Source organism: Vicugna pacos, chromosome X (genome assembly GCF_048564905.1).
Source record: "Vicugna pacos chromosome X, VicPac4, whole genome shotgun sequence".
Classification (NCBI taxonomy): Eukaryota; Metazoa; Chordata; class Mammalia; order Artiodactyla; family Camelidae; genus Vicugna; species Vicugna pacos.
In genome coordinates this window covers 54,129,146-54,148,346 of record NC_133023.1, presented here as the reverse complement: position 1 = coordinate 54,148,346, position 19,201 = coordinate 54,129,146, and the positions used below count along the sequence as shown (strand labels likewise).

At 41.5% G+C, this 19,201-nt stretch overlaps 1 protein-coding gene and 1 long non-coding RNA gene across 3 annotated transcripts in view; one reads left to right on the top strand and one right to left on the bottom strand.

The window, feature by feature from the left end:
* The window catches only part of LOC116279218 (uncharacterized), a 59,006-nt gene that overhangs the window by 16,496 nt on the left and 23,309 nt on the right, over positions 1–19,201 (top strand). The window lies entirely within an intron of this gene.
* IGBP1 (immunoglobulin binding protein 1) overlaps positions 10,614–19,201 on the bottom strand; it is a 35,053-nt gene continuing 26,465 nt past the window's right edge. Inside the window, exon 6 of the mRNA XM_006217678.3 lies at positions 10,614–11,089. Coding sequence (XP_006217740.1) covers positions 10,947–11,089 — 143 coding nt within the window. The 3' untranslated portion in view covers positions 10,614–10,946. The remainder of the gene's footprint in view (positions 11,090–19,201) is intronic.

The window sequence follows — 19,201 nt, the reverse complement described above, 5'->3', positions numbered from 1 at the left end:
CACCAGTCTTTTGCAAAATTAAAGATTGTCCCCAGGTCCCAGACCTCTAGATTCTTTTTTTGGGGGGGGGTAACTATCCACTGAGTGATTACTATTTACCCTGCACTGTTGTAGGTGCCAAAGATTCCGTGAGGAAGAAGATGGACATGATTCCCGCCTTCACTGAACTCACAGTCTAGTAGAGGAGACAGACATTACACAAACAAAAAAAAAATCACAAAACTGTCTATACACTTGAATTTGTGATGTCTCCTAATGGAAAAGGCCAGTATTCTCAGCATAAGGCCTTGAAGATAGGTGCTCAAAAAAACTCTTTTGAATGTAATCAAAGGGGTTGCTAAGGAAAATCAAATACAAAAAGTGTCCTACAAGTGCAAGGAAATATGTATTCCTTAGCCTTTTCTGGAGAGATTAACAGAACTCTGTCTTCCTCCCTGCCCCCCCCACATTTGTGCCTCCCTGATTAGACTGACTAATAGGAATCTTCAGCGTTGAGCTTAGGGAACCTTTTTGGTTCACTGTGGGATGTGCTGTCCTTCCCCAGTGTACCCTGCACGGCTGCCTGACACCCAGCCCTCCTCCTTGTCCTCTTTTTCTCCTTCCCCCTGACAAGCTGGGCTTCTCAAGCTGCTTCTTGAGGCCACTTGGCCGCATACAGGGTGAGAGGTATTGGAGCATGTCTGCTCAGAATTTGCAGGGGAGGAGGGAGAGAGGTGAGAGGCAGGCCTGGGCTCTTCCAGAAGAAAGCCCAGATGTGGGGAGGGCTGGAGTATCCCGAGTAGACAAGTTCCACAATGTTGACAGCTCCCAGGCTGCTTACCGATCAGGTTTCTACCCCCCACCCTTCAACTATCAGATGGGTAAATGGAAGAGGCCCAGAAAGGACTCACCCAGGGTGCTAGAGGCAGGGCAAGGACAGATCAATTTCCATGTCTGTCTCCCTAATGTCTGGCTCAGGGCCCAGTACAGGGTAGGCATTCGAGTAAATGCTTGGGGAACAAATAAGGAAGTCTGGTCTCTTGCTTCCCTAAGCAAGATGGACTGGCAGGGCTGGGCCAAGACTCTGATCACTCCTTTCCTGCCAAACAAAGAGCACACTGTCTGAGCTGGAGCTCTTCTGTGCCATATGGACAAGTGTAACAAAAACATCAGTGAATGTAGAAAAAGCAGGAAGAAGAGAAGGCCAGTGGACAAATCCTGAACAGCCAGCACTCATGATTTCCCCATTACCATCCAACCAACCAACAAGGAGAAGCTTAGCTGCCCCGAGTAGGCAATATCAAAAGAGAGGTGGCCAAGAAGCCCCAAAAGTCTGTTGATTTCATTTGCACACATTTAAGGCTAATGGTATTCTAACCATCAAGAAACACACAGTCCAGTTTTTCACAGAACTGGAAAAAATAACCCTAAAATGTATATGGAATCACAAAAGACCCAGAATTGCCAAAGCAATACTGAAGGAAAAGAATGAAGCTGGAGGAATAACCCTCCCAGACTCCAGAAAATACTACAGAGCTACAGTCATCAAAACAGCATAGTATTGGCACTAAAACAGACATATGGATCCATGGAACAGAATAGAGAACCCAGAAATAAACCCACAGACATATGGTCAATTAATACCTGACAAAGGAGGCAAGAATATATAGTGGAGTAAAGACAGTCTCTTCAGCAAATGGTATTGGGAAAACTGGACAGCTGCATGTAAATCAGTGAAGCTAGAACACTCCCTCACACCATACACAAAAGTAAACTCAAAATGGCTTAAAGACTTAAACATAAGACAAGACACCATAAACCTCCTAGAAGAAAACGTAGGCAAAACATTTTCTGACATGAATCTTAGCATTGTTCTCCTAGGGCAGTCTACCCAAGCAATAGAAATAAAAGCAAAAATAAACAAATGGGACCTAATAAAACTTACAAGCTTTTGTAGAGCAAAGGAAACCATAAGCAAAACAAAAAGACAGCCTATGGAATAGGAAAAAAACATTTGCAAATGATGCGAGTGATAAGGGCTTAATTTCCAGAATATATAAACAGCTCATACAACTTAATAAAAAAAAAAACAACAAACAACTCAATCCAAAAATGGGCAGAAGACCTAAACAAGCAATTCTCCAATGAAGACATACAAATGGCCAATAGGCACATGAAAAAATGCTCTATATTGCTAATTATCAGAGAAATGCAAATCAAAACTACAATGAGGTATCACGTCACAGCAGTCAGAATGGCCATCATGCAAAAGTCCAGAAACAATAAGTGCTGGAGAGGGTGTGGAGAAAAGGGAACCCTACTACACTGTTGGTAGGAATGTAGTTTGGTGCAGCCATTATGGAAAATAGTATAGAGATTCCTCAAAAAATTAAAAATAGACTTACCATATGATCCAGCAATCCCAATCCTGGGCATATATCTGGAGGGAACTCTAATTAGAAAAGATACATGCACCCCAATGTTCATAGCAGCACTATATACAATCGCCAAGACATGGAATCAACCTAACTGTCCATTGACAGATGACTGGATAAAGAATTTGTGGTATAGTTATACAGTGGAATACTACTCAGCTATAAAAAATAAAATAATGCCATTTGCAGCAGCATGGATGGACCTGGAGATCGTCATTCTAAGTGAAGTAAGCCAGACAGAGAAAGAAAAGTACCATATGATAGCAGTCATGTGGAATTGGGAAAAAAAAAGACAAATGAACTTATTTACAATATAGAAACAGAATCACAGACATAGAAAAACTTATGTTTATGAGGGGGGAAATGGGGTGGGAAGGGATAAATTGGGAGTTCGAGATTTGCAGATTTTTAACTACTATATATAAAATACATAAACAATAAGGACTTACTGTATAGCACAGGGAACTATATTCAATATCTTGTAGTAACCTATAATGAAAAGAATATGAAAAGGAGTATATGTGTATATGTATGACTGAAGCATGCTGTACACCAAAAGTTGACACATTGTAAACTGACTATACTTCAATTAAAAAAAAAAAAAGAAGAAACTCACAGTCCAGCGACTAAGGTGGACATGATCACAGACACCTGTAGGGGGTATGGTGGGGCACAAAGACGCAGATGAGAGAAGCACCCCAGCTGCCTGAGAAGGTCAGGGAAGGTTCTGTGGAAGGGGGAATGCTGCAGTGAGGGGAACAGGGCGCAAAAGGCATGTATGGAAGGGCAGCCCCAGGAAAAGATTGCAATTAGTTTGCTCAAACAGAAGCTGAGAAGCTTTGGAGGAACAACAGAAAAGCAAAGAAAGAAGAGTGGGAGGAAAAGAAGATCAAGGGGACTGGGGAACTCAGAAAACGGGGGTGGAAGCAAGGGTAGCCCTGAGACAGAAGCAGCCCCAGGATTCTTCTTCCTGGTTCTAAGGTTCGGCCTCAGCCTTCAGAGTGACTCATTTCTAGAAAGCTTTGGATAGCTGAGGTTTTGCCATGACGTGTCTTCTTCTGATCGGTCCCCTTGGTTCATCCCCTTATTTGGTCAGGTACTGCACCTTTGACAGAGGAAACTATTTAATGCCAGGCACTAGGCGAGGTACGATACAAGGTATAGATGTAGTCTCTTCTTTCAACAAATTTTTATCGTGGTTTTCCTATAAGCCTGGCAATGCTCTAGGTTGACAATCGTGTGTGTGGCGGGTCATGGGGAGGGCAGGGGGTGGAAGACGTGCCTACATCATTGATATAAGGATTGGGGCCATCACAGAAGCACAAAGGTGACAGAGAGGGAGACTTGTAACTGTGTGACCTTGCACATCTATCTGTCTCTCTATCTCTGTCTGTCTGTCTATCTATCTATCTATCTATCTATCTATCTATCTATCTATCTATCTATCTGTCTATCTATCTATCTGTCTATCTATTTACTGTGAGGACTAGTCGTGATGTCTGAATAGTCCTTGGGCAATGTCTGACACCAGGAGCTGCTCCAGACTGGAATTCAGCTGTGGGGAGGTGGCATTTGCAATGGGCTTCAACAGGCAGAGAAATAGGGAACATGTTCTTCCCTGTGATGGACCAGTAGACATAAAAGTCTGCAGGTTTGCTTTGGCCTGGGGACTCATTTCATTTGATGGGAGCCTCAGATTTGTGGAGGGAAGCAGGAGGAGTAAAGACTGGACATTGGGAAGTGGGGGTGCTTTCTTTATAAATCCCTTTATGTCTGGAGGTCAGCAGGTCTAGAACCTAGTGAAAGTAAATGAACCCAGGGGTAGTAGCTGGAGGAGGGGACCAAGGAGGTGGAGGGTAGGACAGAACAGGGTGGATATTTCAAAATCCCTTGGCAGAGGGAGGGTGGAGTGTATGCTTAGCATGTAAGAGGTCTTGGGTTCAATTCCCAGTGCCTCCATTAAATAAACAAACAAACTAATAAATAAATCTAATTCCCCCCTGAAAAGAAATCCCTTGGAAGTCACTGGACCCCTTCTCAGGACAGCCTAGGGAACAGCAGCATCTACTGCCTTGGTTCAGGCTAGAATGGCCAATCATCTCTATTTGCCAGGGACTGAGGAGTTGCCCGGGGCACTAAACCAGGATGGTTTGGGGGCACGCTGGGACAGCTGATCCCTTAGTCTGGCCTTTGTCACTGTCTCCTGGACTTCAGCAGGCTGCTCCGCTCTGGTCTCCTTTCATGTGGGATCCACGCTGCCACTAGAGGGTCACTGTCAAACACAGCTCTTACCATCTGTCCTGTTTCCAACCCTCCAAAGGCTCCCATGGCCTCTGAGATCAAGTTCAAAGCCCAGAGCCCTGGCATTCAGAGCCCTTTCTACACTGCTTTCTGGTGTCCTTGAATTTCTTGCAACTTTCATGCCACACCAGATATAGCCTCCCTTCCCAACCAGGAAGTACCCTTTGCTATTCCAGGCCTTTGCCCACAGTGGTCTCTTACCAGTCCGACTAACTCCTACCCATGCTTCAAGGTTCAGTGAAAATGTCAGTCTCTGAGATTCTCTACCCTTATCCGTCCTCTGGATTCCCAAGGCCCGATATATATATTTTACGGAGAGCATGTATTTTAGGGAGTCAGTTTGGGAGTGTAGACCCCACCTCTACACCCAACTTGTAGCGCGATGCTTGGTGTACAGCAAGCTTTTGGTATATATATTTTGAATAGTCAGCATAATCACATGATTCAGAATTCAAAAGGGACTATAGGGAATTCTCCTTCCCACTCCTGGCCTCTAACAACTCCCATCCCTCCCCCTCCTGTGTGCACAGGCAAATAAGGTAATTTGCTTTGTTCAATGAATAAAGGAAGTAACAGTGAAAACCTGGAAACAATCCAAATGTTCCAAATCTGGGCCTAAGTAAGCTATTATATAGCAATCTTATAGACTAATCTGCAGTCATTAAAAGTCATGAAAATTTTTGTAAGGCAGACTCTGTCGTATGTGATATGGTGAACCTTCAGAGCAGAGCATAAAGCAGACTTCGCCATTGAATACACTTTGTGAAAATGTGGTCTCTTCAGTGATAGGATGAAAGAAGGGCTCAGAGAGAAATGATTGCTGCTTTAAGATGAAAGGATTCTGGGTTTTCTTTTTATGTAAAGTTGTTTGAAAATGAAAAGAAAAAGGCTGTATTATTGTGAATCTGCCCTGATGAAGAAGCGCAATTCATGGTGGGACTCATTCATTCAGTAATTCATTCCACAAATACTGAATGCTTGCTTTGTCAGGACGAGAAAGCCAGACACAGTGCTGGGCTTCTCAGGAGGAGCACTGAGTAGGCAATGGGGCCCTAAGAAACTCTGATGGAGCCGGAGGGGGGGGGGATGTGCTGAATGTGAGTTCTGTTTGCTCATCAACAGGAGCCGTGCAGTAGATGATAGGAGATGGGCCTGGGAACTCAGCAGACAGGTCAATGCTAGTGTGGTCAGTCAGGGAAGCTGTAGGTGGGGGTGGAGTGCACCCCGGGCAGAAGGTAGACAAGGAAAGGACAAGACAGTTTCCATCAAGCTGGTGAGAAGTCTTTCTGCTAATCAGTGTCTCTGAGCCGGGGACAAAGGCAACAGGGTTAGGGTTAGGTGTCTGCCGCCAAGTTGTGGAAGGGCCTCAGAGTTCAGGCAGAAATCCTCCCTCCCAGCCCTGGGCTGCCCAGCCTCCTGCATTCAGGGCCTGGGTCTTAGTTGTCCAGGAGGGCCTGGTAGATCAAGGTTGGAGGGTAGGGCTTTGACTGGCTTAGAAAATATGTAGGAACCCCTAAGTGACAGGCTGGAGTAGAGGGTTGAAAAGATTTACTTGTACCAAGATCAGTTAGGGCTGGAAGGGGAGAGCAGGTGGGCTTGGCATTGGGAGCTGGAATGTTTTGCAGGTTGAAGGATGCAGGGGCCCCAGGAGAGGGAGATTTCTTTTTTTTTTTAAATTGCAGTGTAATCGGTTACAATGTTGTGTTACTTTCTGGTGTACAACATAGTGATTCAATTATATATATATATATATATATATATATATATTCCTTTTCATATTCTTTTTCATTATAAGCCATTACAAGGTATTGAATATAGTTCCTTGTGCTGCACAGTAGGACCTGGTCGGTTATCTGTTTTATGGATAGTTCATATCTGCAGATCTCGAACTCCCACTTTATCCCTCCAGCCTCCTGTCCCTCTCAAGGGGGAGAGTTCTCAGTAGGGGTTTTCCCCTAATGAGTAGGTCTCAGATGTGTCCCTAAAGGGCCTGGGAGGCAAAGCTGATGGAATTGTTGCTCAGAATTTAGACAGAGAAAAGGGAGAGGTGATTCCCAGAGCAGCATGCCTGCAGGGTGTCCCAACCACCTTCAAGTGTCCCTGGGGCTTTGTGCTTCCTGGTGCGGCAACCTGGAATGGCTTGGCCTGTGGAGTCAGGCCCATCTGGAATCCAGGCCCAGCTTGGCACTTAGGGCTGCATGATCTTTGGGAAATCCCTTCTCTGAGCCACCATTTCCTCATTTACAAACGGAGGCACTAATAACATCTACCTTGGGCTGTTGTTGTGAGGATTAGAAATAATCTAAGTACCTAGTAGACAGTGGGTGCTCAATACACAGCAGCTATGATTTTTCTTTGGGCTACCGCATGGGAAGAGGCTGGCCTCAGCCATCACTGAGTTATACTCCAGTTGAGGGATTTATTGCCAGTTGGGACAAGAAAGTGAAATCTAGGACTTTGCCCATCCTTTCACATATTCGGCAAAGGTGGCCTGGTGGGTAGGTGAGTAAAAACCAGATCTCAGTTTCCATCACTTGTAACCATTCTCTCCTGTGCTGGTCATTTCCAGCACACAAAGAAAAGCATTTCACAAACCTTTTCTCTGGGGGTGATATACTGAAGATAGATTAAGAAAACATTGAGGCAGGGGTAAAATACAGTGGTGAAACACTGAATTGAAAAAAATAAATTCATCCCTTCCTCCGGGTCCCAAACTTACAAACAGCCTCTAACTCTGTTTCCTCACTCTTGTGCCCTGTTTTGTGTAACTGTTCAAAGTGCTTTCTTTTCCAGATTTGAATTCATTTGCTCCTCACTCTGGCCAGTGAAGTAAGTAGGCCAGATGTTGCCTGCATCTGGGAGAGGCTAAGAATAACAGAGCTGGGATTAGAACCCCACATCTCCTCGTAGTGGCACAGGCATGAACTGTGCCAAGTTCAACTGTACCTAGAATGGGTTAAAAGCAATCTGTGAGGAAACAATGTGCAGGTGTTGGAGAGAGCTGTTTTGCAAGGAGATAGTGGTCACAATACCATCTGATTGTAGGGTGTCCAACACAGCTGGGTGGCAGGTGGCAGTGTGTCTGTTGTGTCCAAGAGCAAACTGGAGGCCCACAGTGGATAGAGGAGGACTTTAGGGTTCAGATGACACAGAGTGGTGGAGTTAATTTCAAGTTTTCCCCTTTTCTTGTTGTTTTAAATGACAGAAGTGACCCCAGTGAACTTGGTGACCCTGGGCCCCACAGCTAAGGAGTGGCAGAGCCCTGAGGATTGAGACTCTAACTAGGACTCTTAACTCCAACTTCTTGGATTTGAAATCAGCTTATTCAGTTTTCTGCCCTGTCTGTAAGGCATGTTGAGAACAAGAGTGGAAAGGACAAATCACTCCTAAATGGCATTAAAAGAAACAATGCCCAGTATTCACCTCTTCCCGATGACTAACTGGCCTCCATGTGAGGGTGACGGAGGGCAAATATTTTGGCAGCACTGATGTTTACACAGCCTATTGTGCAATAGACCATGCAAACAAACATCAGCTGTGTGACTAAAGTCAGTCCCTCACTGCATTTCCCCAAGCCAGTTTCCTTCTCTGGAAAATGAAGCCATCGTATGTCCTGCCCGACAGGTTGTGAGAATGAACTAAGCAGGGTATGTGAAATAAACGTAGGGCAAGCCCTGAGGCCGTGCTATTCTCTGTTGAATGCTCTGAGTCCTCGCTTCCGGGAGTCCACTCAACCCAGCTCACTCTAGGACCCTGAAATGCCTGGCTCTGGTGGGAGTCCATAAGGTGGTTCTTTTTTTGTTGTCACTGGCAGCTGCTTCGGCAGCCGGCAGCTGGCAGGCAGGCCCGCCCGACTGAACTGGGGAGGAAGATGCAGGAAGATGGGTTTGCTCACCGCCTCTGTCTTCTTATCCCCTGGCTGAGGGGGAAGTGGCGGGGGAGCTGGCATAATCTTTTCTTTGGTGAGTCAGCTAAGAAGGAATTTCTAGAGCTCCAATAATGTACCAGTGGTGGTTTGGATTTTTAAAGCTTCTCCCTCTTTTTAAGCCGCTTTCAGACTCCTAACTAAAAGCACAAGCAATTGGGAAGCACGTGGAAAGTGACAGAAAAGAAGCACAGCCTCTTACTAGTGTGAACTTGAGGAAATCACTCAGCTCCTCTGGGCCTGTTTCCTCATCTGTAAAATGGGGACAATGCTACCTATTTCGCAGGGCCATTGTGAGTATTAATAGTATGTGAACGTGCCAGGTCCAGTGCTTGGCACAGAACAGAGGCCCAGTACCTACCTGTCCATTTCCTTTCCCTTCCTAGTCGACAGACTGTAGTCAGTGAGTTCAGACGAACAGAAAACCCTTATTCTTCAGTTGCTTGAGTCTATTATGATGGCTGCCATGATTAATTTTCACAACCACCCCAAGAAACAGCTCACCTAGAAACAGAGAAAACAGGCGTTCAGAGATGGTTTATTGCCCAAGGTCACAAAGCTTTCAGCTTTTAAAGCCCGGATTCAAACCCACCTTGTCTAGCTTGCCTCTTAGATAACAGAATCTGAGAGGGCTTAATCAAGCTGGATCTTCCACAAGCACCATCTTTCAACTGCCTTGGACCAAAGGGATAACCCCAACCTGGCCTGTTTTGTGAATGAGCTCAGGGTGGAGTTTCAAGGGCAGAAAATAGGCCACTGCTAGAGGCAGCCTGGCAATAATTGGAAGGGAACTAAAAATGAATGTTTAGAGGGAGGGCATAGCTCAGTGGTAGTGTGTGCTTAGCATGCACGAGGTCCTGGGTTCAATCCCCAGTACCTCCATTAAAGTAAATAAACCTAATTACCCCCCCCCCCCGCAAGAAATCTAAAGAAGAGTTTGCTTCCCAAATCCTTGGGGAATTTAATCTGGGCTCTACGAGTTTCAGGAGCTTCTGTTGTGAGGGTGAGATGAGTCCTTTATTAAGCAGTAAACAAATATATTATTGGTCGTTTTCTGTCATCTCCCACTAAACAGAACCCCCTACGCATTGCCTGACAGCCCTCTACTTACCACCCTTGTAAAGGAGAGGGAACTGAGTCTCCTTTTCAAATCCGTCTCCTCAGCTAGACCGCAGAAGCTAGAATAGGAAGGCTGAGTCATCTTCCTCTTCAAAGAAAATCTAAGTGTACCAAAGCCACATAGAACAAAATTATGTTTTCTGTACAGATCATTTGTTTCAACACAGGGCTGCTTTTCTAGGTTATCAATCCAAGAGCCGAGGACATGTCTTCTCTTGGCTGGACAAAGTAAGTACCTTTCCATGTCAGCCGGCCTGTCCCCCTCCTCCACACCCAGCTGTCGGCATGACTGCAGTCATCTTAACTAGCAAAATGACTGCCACGGCACACAGACCACTTCGGACTGTGCCAGCTATGGCACGGCATAGGCAAGGAGGGCTTTGGTTTCCTGCAGCCCATCGAGAAGCTAGGCTATAGCCTGAGCTGCCCTTCACCCTAAGGGTTGTGACAGTTCCAGGAAAGGAAAGGCCCTGGCCCCAGGTGTACACACCAGGGTGGGTCTCACAGTGCCTTACCTGTTTCCTCGTTTCTCCTGGCCAAGGCAAGGAAGGTGGTAGGTGGTATTGTTATGTTCCATTCACTTACAGCTGTAATTCCTGCAAACAGCACTGTGTGGCAGGGAAAGTCCTGGCTTCTGTGCTTGCCCCTTGTAAAGCAAGTGTTGGGTGAGTCCACAGGGCTGGGGTAGGACGTGAGAGAGTAAGCTCCGGCTAGTCCCGGCAGCTCTGATGCTAGAAACTGACTGCTGACACCAAAGGGAGGTGACCAAGATCTCTCCGTAAGTCCAGGGACCCACAGACTACCCCCGTCCCTAGAAAAAAAGGAGCTGATACCTGTTTTTCTGCATAGGCTCATGTGATAGAAGGAACTTTTATTATTATTTTTGAGGGAGAATTCATACAGCCATTGATTATACAGGGTGATTTCTCAGTAATCTTTTCTTTCCACTTCAGAAAATTGGAATATACCATGATGAGGAGGATAATGCCAAAACCAGATTGCTGGCTTGTCATCTAGGGTACAGATACACACTTAATTGTTTGACACTTTATTGAACGCAAGCAAGATGGAGTGTCTCTGCCTTCATTGTACAGGGCTGAAGCAGGAGTCTGGGGTGGGGAAGTTGGCGCAGCTTTCATTGGCGGGGAAGATGAGCACCCCTGTAGTCCTGTCTTGTTGCGGGGAGACTAACCCATGTTCTGTCGGTTGCCGTAGCCCCTAGGATGGGTGTCCTTCCAGTCATCCCACTCCCGAGCTCGGTGGAGTGCCTCATCATCCTCTTCCTCCTCTTGTTCCTGATCTTCCTGTTGCTGAGCTGCTTTCTTCAACTCTGCCCCATGGAAAAATGAGAAAGCAGGGGTGAGGAAACGAGGGACTGTCAGGGGCCCCAGCTCCACTCGGAACACAAGCACATGACATGAGGACAAGGAGCACAGCCTGCTGCCTCCCCCGGGGCCAGCGGAACGGGGCGGGGGAGGGGGAGTGCTTCAGTTACTTAACCGAGGACGTGTTAAATAATAGCAAGAAAGGATCCTCGGAGTGGTTTTCACAAGGCAAAAATGTAAGAGTTTTCCCTCAAAAGTGCATGCTATTTTAAGAAAGAATTCTTGCTAAAATGGCCACCCCCTCACAACAGAAAACAAAAACACCAACTGACCAACAGAACCCCAGCAAATCAAAAACACTAAAGTAAAAAATATTTATGAGTGTGATATGCTGGGGAGGTGGGACTACAGGTGACTTCTCTCTCCTCCTCCACCCATTTCCTTTATTCCAGTTGTATGATTTTGTGTGTGTGTGTAAAATTGGAAATTATGGAGCAGTTGAACCTGCCAGGAAAGACCGTGTGTCATTTTGGACATGTTTGGAACAGGGTCTGAGGTCCAAATGGCACTCGTCATGTGGTGTACACCCAAAAGAAATGAAACCAAATGCTAGATCTCTCTTTTGCACTATTTTTTTTCCCTCTGTGAGGTAGAGTAGCATTTCCTGGCTACCCTGAGTTTGCCCATGAGAAATATTCTCATTACTATGATAAAGAATGAAATATGTGGGGATCTGATCTCTTCTAACAGCTTAGGAGTCTGGTGTTTTTTTTAACCCTTTTATTATAAAATAAGATACTGGAAATCACACAAATATATATATAACTTAAATTTTTATAAGGAGGCTATACCTTTATAGCTTCCATTTGGGTCAAGAAATAGATTTTCTGTACCCATCCCAAAAGCTTCTCCATGAGCATCTTCCAAATCACACCCCGCCTCTGCAAAGGTCACTACTATACCACCTTTTATAGTAATAATTTCCTGGAGTTTATTACCCAAGTGTGCAACTCTAGACACCAGAGTTGTCCATTTGTACATTCAGTTTTTCACTCAATGATTTTTACTACAGAGTTGTGCAACCATCACCACAATCCAATCAAAAAAATTTCTATAAACCCCAAAAGATCCCTTGTGCCCATTTAGAGTTTTTTTTAAAATAATCATTATGACCATTTTTAAAATGATAGTATATTCAGTTTACAATGTTGTGTCCATTTCTGGTGTACAGCATAATGTTTCAGTCATACATATACATACATATGTTCCTTTTCATATTCGGTTTCATTATAGGTTACTACAAGATACAGTTCCCTATGCTATACAGTAGAAACTTGTTTATCTATTTTATATATAGTAGTTTGTATCTACTAATTCCTAATTTATCCCCCCTTCCCCTTTGATAATCATGTTTGTTTTCTATGTCTCTGAATCTGTTTCTGTTTAGAAGTTTTCATTTATGCATTTTTTTAGATTGTACATAGAAGTGCTATCATATAGTATTTTTCTTTTTCTTTCTGGCTTACTTCACTTAGTATGACCATCTCCAGATCCATCCATGTTGCTGCAAATGGCATTATTTTATTGTTTTTTATGGCTGAGTAGTATTCCATTGTATATATTTACTGCATCTTTATCTAGTCATCTGTTAATGAACATTTAGGTTGTTTCCATGTCTTGGCTATTGTAACCACTTACAGTTAATTTCCATTCCTTCCCTTCCCCCATCCCCTGGGAATCACTAATCTGCCTTCTATCTCTATAGATTTTCCTACTCTGAACATTTCCTATGAAAGGAATCAAGTTATGTGGTCTTTTGTGTCTAACTTCTTTCACTTAGCATAATGTTTTTGTGGTTAGTCTTAACCATTTAAACTATTTTGATCTCTTTTTAAACTACAGGTTTCTTCTTCCATCCCTTTTTTGTTTCTTACAAGCCATCTATTGAAGAAGCTGGAGCATTCAACCTGTGGATTTTGCTGACTGCCTGGTTATGCGGTCCAACACGTTCTATATTTCTGCAGACTGCGAAGTGGATACAGAGCTTGATCTGACTCAGGGTTGATCCCTTTGGCATAATTTATAGGTGGTGCTGTCTTCCTCTATCAGGTGGCATATAATATCTGTGTCTCATATGTTGTGATGTTAGCAGCTCTCGATGCTCAGTGCCTAGATTCATTAATTTCCCAGGGCTTTCAAAAAGGTGATACTCAACTGTAACATTTCTTTTGTATTAAGTAGAATACTTTCATAAAGAGAGATTTCCCCATATCTACTACAATTTAGTTACCCAGGAAAAAAGACAAGATTAATCCTTTATTCTTTCACTTTATCTACTGTTTCTCAAGGTAATAAATTAGTTCCTAATCATCCTCTGAAATCGAATCTTTGTTTTTAATTATGAACTCACAGATTCAAACATATTTGATGGGTTTCAACAAATTGCAATGATTTCTAAAAAATACTTAAATAATCTTTTTTAATTTTAGAAGTTTTAATTTACAGAAAAATTAAGAAGATAGTACAGAGAGTTCTTATACATCTGTACCCAATTTCCCCTGTAATCTTGCGTTACTACCTGGACAGTTTTGAGGGGTCCTCATCAGGTATTTTGCAGAATATTCCTCAGTCTGGGGCTGCCTGATGTTTTTCTCATAATTAAACTGGGGTTATGACTTTTGGAGAATACCACAGAGATTAAGTTCCTGCCTTATCACGTCACATCAACACAAAGCTACAAGCCATCAACACGACTTATCACTGCTGACATTAACTGGGATAGCCTAAGGTAGTGTTTGTAAGGTTCTCAACTGTAAAGTTACTCCTCCCGCCTCCTTCTACACTGCAATCTTTGGAAGCAATTAACTAAACATAGTCTACATTTGAGGGGTAAGGACTTTTCACTCTGCCTCTTTGAGACAGGCGTATATATACAAATTATGTAGAATTTTTCTGTAGGGGAGCAAAAATGTCTCTTTGCCCCCATCTACTTATTTAATCATTTCTTTCTATCACTACAGACTCATGGATCCTTATTTTATTCCTTGTGTTATAATCCAATACTGTTATTTTCCTGCTCAAATTCTTCCAGTTTTGGCCAATAACAGTTCTTTCAGCAGGCCCTGTGTCGCAGTAACATACCTCAGGTTTTCTTGTTTGTTGTTGTTTTGAGTGCTTCTTTATTTCCTAGGACTACAAGGTATTTCAGGCTCATCTTGTGTACTCCCTGCCCCAGCCCTAGAATTATCCATTTCTCTAAGGAACCCTGGTTCCTTTACTGGAGAATGGTATTTGAAACCAAGATTTGGGCACTAAATACGCTTGCTGCTACTTGCAATTATTATTTTTTTTTACATATTGTTGGAGATAGGTGATGGACACACTCTCTCTCTTTAAATTGAAGTATAGTCAGTTACAATGTTGCATGAATTTCTGGTGTCTAGCATAATGTTTCAGTTGTACATATACATACATATATTCCTTTCCATATTCTTTTTCATCATAGGTTACTATAAGATGCTGAATCCTTTTGAAGCCAACCTGTCTCGGGCCAGTGGAAATGTCTTCAATTTGGCTTCTGAGCCATTTTGATAAGGCCTTAGTAGTCTTTGAAAGCTTCTTTCCTATCTTTCATGACAAGATGTCCCAAGCTCATCATGTTTATTTCTTGCCGCAGACTTGGAATTAAGCTATTTCTCTAAGACATCCTGGTTTCTTTCAATGGGAATAGTATTTCAAGAACACAATCTGGGTTACTAGGTGTACTCACTGCTTCTTGGCTGGTCATTGTTTCTAGGCTTTTACAGTGGATAAAGAAAAGGGATGTGTGTGTGTGTGTGTGTGTGTGTGTTTACATTTAAATAAAATTTCTCATGAGCTCACATTCAGGGCTGCAAGGCTCTTTTATTTCTAACTTAAATTCTTTTGAATTACATCTGTATTCTTCCACACTAAAAGTCAGCTCTCAGAGACAGAGGATGATGAAATTTGAATATCTCATAATTACTCTTTTATATTATCTCACATTACACAGTCTTGGGACAACATTAATACTGTTACCAATATAATTACTGAGAACAGTTCATTTTTTTGCATATGCTTTCCCCATTTCTCCATTAAAAAATAAGTAATGCTTTATCTACATTATCAGAGCACTGAGCATATAAGCATTAATATTCTACTCTCTCCCTTTTAAATCTCACTTGGTCTTAGTTCTACAAGCAACTATACATTTAATGCTCACCACCAGTCCTTATGTCAATGTGTCTCTTGTCACTTTGGTTGTCTGAAGCTCAATCTCTAGCAAATTTCTCAGGAAGGGATCACGGAAACAGTACGTCCTGAGTTTCTCCATCTTGATAAATACCTGTACCCTTTGTACCTAAAAGTCAGTTTTACCAGATATAATGTCCTTGACTCACATTTTTTCCCTTTGAATATCTTAAATACATCACTCCATTTTCTTCTGGCATCAAATGTTGGTGTCAAAAAGTTTGAGGATGATCTAATTTTCCTTCCTTTATTGTTTTTGCTGAAGTATCCAAGGCATTTTTTCTTTAAGTCTAGTAATTTTATTAGGATGTGTCTTGCTGTTGGTCACTCTGGATCACAATTCTCAGGTACATGGTGTGCTTTTTTAAATCAAATCTTTTTTTCAGTTCCAGGAAAGTTTCCTTAATAGTAGTTTTTAGAATTTATTATTCTTCTTGACTTTGGTCTTCTTCTTCAGATAATCTTATTATCCATATGTCAGGTCTTCTTTACTGTCTTTATTACTTGTCACTTTTTCTAGAATTCTGTTTATCTTTGTTTCTCTTTGATTTAAAACATTTTCCCTTTTACCTTAGAAAGACATTTTCTGTTGTGTTTACACGTTCTTGTTTTCTTCTGGTTTAGTCTTCATTTCTTTTTTTCAAATTGAAGTATAGCTGATTTACAATATTGTATTAGTTTCAGTTAGACAACATAGTGATTCAATGTTTTATAGATTATACTCCATTTAAAGTTATTATAAAATATTGGCTGTATTCTCCATGCTATACAATATATCCTTGTAGCTTATTTATCTTATACATAGTAGTTTGTACCTGTTAATCCCCTAACACCTTGCTCCTCCCTCTTCTCTCTCCCCATTGGTAACCACTAGTTTGTTCTCTGTATTTGTGAGTCTGTTTGTTTTATTATATTCATTTTTTTAGATTCCACATATAAGTGATAACATAAAGTATTTGTCTTTCTCTGACTTATTTCTCTAAGCATAATACCCTCTAGGTCCATCCATATTGTTGCAAATGGCAATTTCATTCTTTTTACGGCCGAGTAATATTCTTGTGTGTGTGTGTGTGTGTGTGCGCGTGTGTGTACCCCCCACACCTTCTTTATCCATTCATCTATTGATGGGCACTTAGGTTGCTTCTATATCTTGGCCATTGTAAATAATGTTGCTATGCATATTGGGGTGCATATATCTTTCTGAGTTAGTGTTTTCATTTTTTCTGGATATAGACCCAGGAGTGGAATTGCTGGATCATATGGTAGTTCTATTTTAGTTTTTGAGAAACCTCCACGCTGCTTTCCATAGTGGCTGCACCAATTTACATTACCACCAACAGTGTACAAGAGTCCCCATTTCTCCTTGATAACATTTGTTATTTGTGGACTTTTTGATGATGGCCATTCTTACAGGTGGTATCTCATTATGGTTTTGATTTGTATTTCTCTGATAATTAGTGATGTTGAGCATCTTTTCATGTGCCTGTTGGGCATCTGTATGTCATCTTTAAAAAAAAGTCTATTCAGGCCTTCTGGCCATTTTTTCCCCCCTTAATGGAGGTACTGGGGATTGAACCCAAGGCCTCGTGCATGCCGAGCATGTGCTCTACCACTGAGCTATACCCCTCACCCTTCTGGCCATTTTTAATTGGGTTGTTTTTTGAATATTGAGTTATATGAGCTGTTTATATATTTTGGATATTAACCCCTTATTGGGTATATCATTTGCAAATATTTTCTCCCATTCTGTAGGGTGTCTTTTCGCTTTGTCATTGGTTTCCTTTGCTGTGCAGAAGTTTTTTAAAGTTTAATTAGGTCTTATGTATTTTTGCTTTTGTTTACTTTGCCTGAGAAGACAGATCCATAAAAATATTGCTACAGTTTATATCAAAGAGTATTCTGCCCTAGCCTTCATTTCTGAAATGATTCTTTCTTCTTATTTCCCCCAAGTTGTCACTATATTTGAGTTTTTCTAATCCTGCTTTGTATTGTTCTTCTCTGTCTTATTTAATTCTCTTAATGTCTTCCAACTCATTTTTAAACAGTATATTTTAGATTTGTTGTTTTTTGAGTGTGTCTTTCTGGAATGCTTTTTCTTGGTTTTCCTTTTTAAAAAAACTTAAGTATAGTTGATTTACAACATTGTGTTACTTTCAGGTGTACATACAGCAAAATTATTCAGCTGTATATATATATATATTTTCAGTTTATATTCCATTATATCACCTATATGTGGAATCTAAAAGGCAATACAAATAAATCTATATACAAAAAAGATACAGACTCAGACACAGAAAACAAATTTATGGCTACCAAAGGGAAGAGGGAGGGAGAGAGGGACAAATTAGGAAGGAGTATGGGATTAACACATACAAACTACTATACATAAAATAGATAAGCAACATGGAACACTTTTGATTCTTTTTTTCTCCTTTATAATAACTTTGTGTGGGATCTGACCTTAATAATTTTCCATTCATTTTGTTACAGCTTTGTTGAGATGTTATTTCACATACCATAAAATTCACCCATATAAAGTGTATAATTCAGTGGCTTTTAATATATATTCAGAGTTATGCAGCCATCATTACAATCTGTTGCTCATTCTTAGGTCTACTAAGCTTTCCTGAACTTTTAGAAAGAAGTATGATTCAGGGTGGCTTTTCTGATTTCACAGAGGCTCCCTTCTGCTGTTTTTATGTATGTTAAAGAAATAGGATGACTTGCTTGACTAGAGTTCTTGGTTCTGGTCCTCTCTCCCCCTTTTACGTAGGCCTTCTCTTTCCTTCTTCTTAATTGTCTCTGTTATGCTCAATTTTAATTCTATTCTCAACAATTTCTCCTCAGCGTGGAACTGTGTGCAAGAAGGGAGATCTGGTGGCTCGTTTTCAAGAGTTCACTAAGGATTAGACTGCTCCGTTACTTTCAGACTTCTTGACCCTGGGTCCCTTATATGTATTCATTTTTTATTGGATGTCAAAACCCCTCCCATTTCAACTGCTATTCTTAAATTGAACTGCCACACTTTTCATTTACTTATTCGTTAATTTTTTATTGAAGTATAATTGAGTTACAATATATTTGTTTCAGGTGTACAACATGATGGTTCTACATTCTTATAGACTGTGTACCATACAAGTTTTTGTATTATTGACTATATTCCCTGTGCTGTACATTACATCCCTGTGACTTATTTATTTTATAACTGGTAATTTGTACTTCTTAATCCCCTTCACCTATTCCACCCATCCTTGCATTCCCGTCCCTTTTGGCAACTACTAATTTGTTCTCTGTGTGTTTGTGGGGTTTTTTTGTTGTTCATTTGTTTTGTTTTTTAGATTTGAGTATTTATCTTTGTCTGACTCACTTCACTTAGCATAATACCCTCCAGATCCATCCATGTTGTCACAAATGGCAAGATTTCATTCTTTTTTTACAGCTGATTGGTGCTGGGAAAACTGGACAGCTACATGTAAAAGAATGAAACTAGACCATTTTCTCACATCATTTACAAAAATAAACTCAAAATTGATCAAAGACTTAAATGTGAGACCTGAAATCATAAAACATCTAGAAGAAAACAGGCAGTACACTCTCTGATCAGTCTTAGCAATTTTCTTTTTTTTGATATGTCTCCTTAGGCGAGGGCAACAAAAGCAAAAATAAACAAATGGGACTCTAGCAAACTAAAAAGCTTTTGCACAGCAAAGGGAACCATCAGCAAAACAAAAAGGCAACCTACTGAATGGGAGAAGATATGTGCAAATGATATGTCCAATAAGGGGTTAATATTCCAAATATATGAAGAACTCATACACCCCAATACAAACAATCTGATTAAAAAA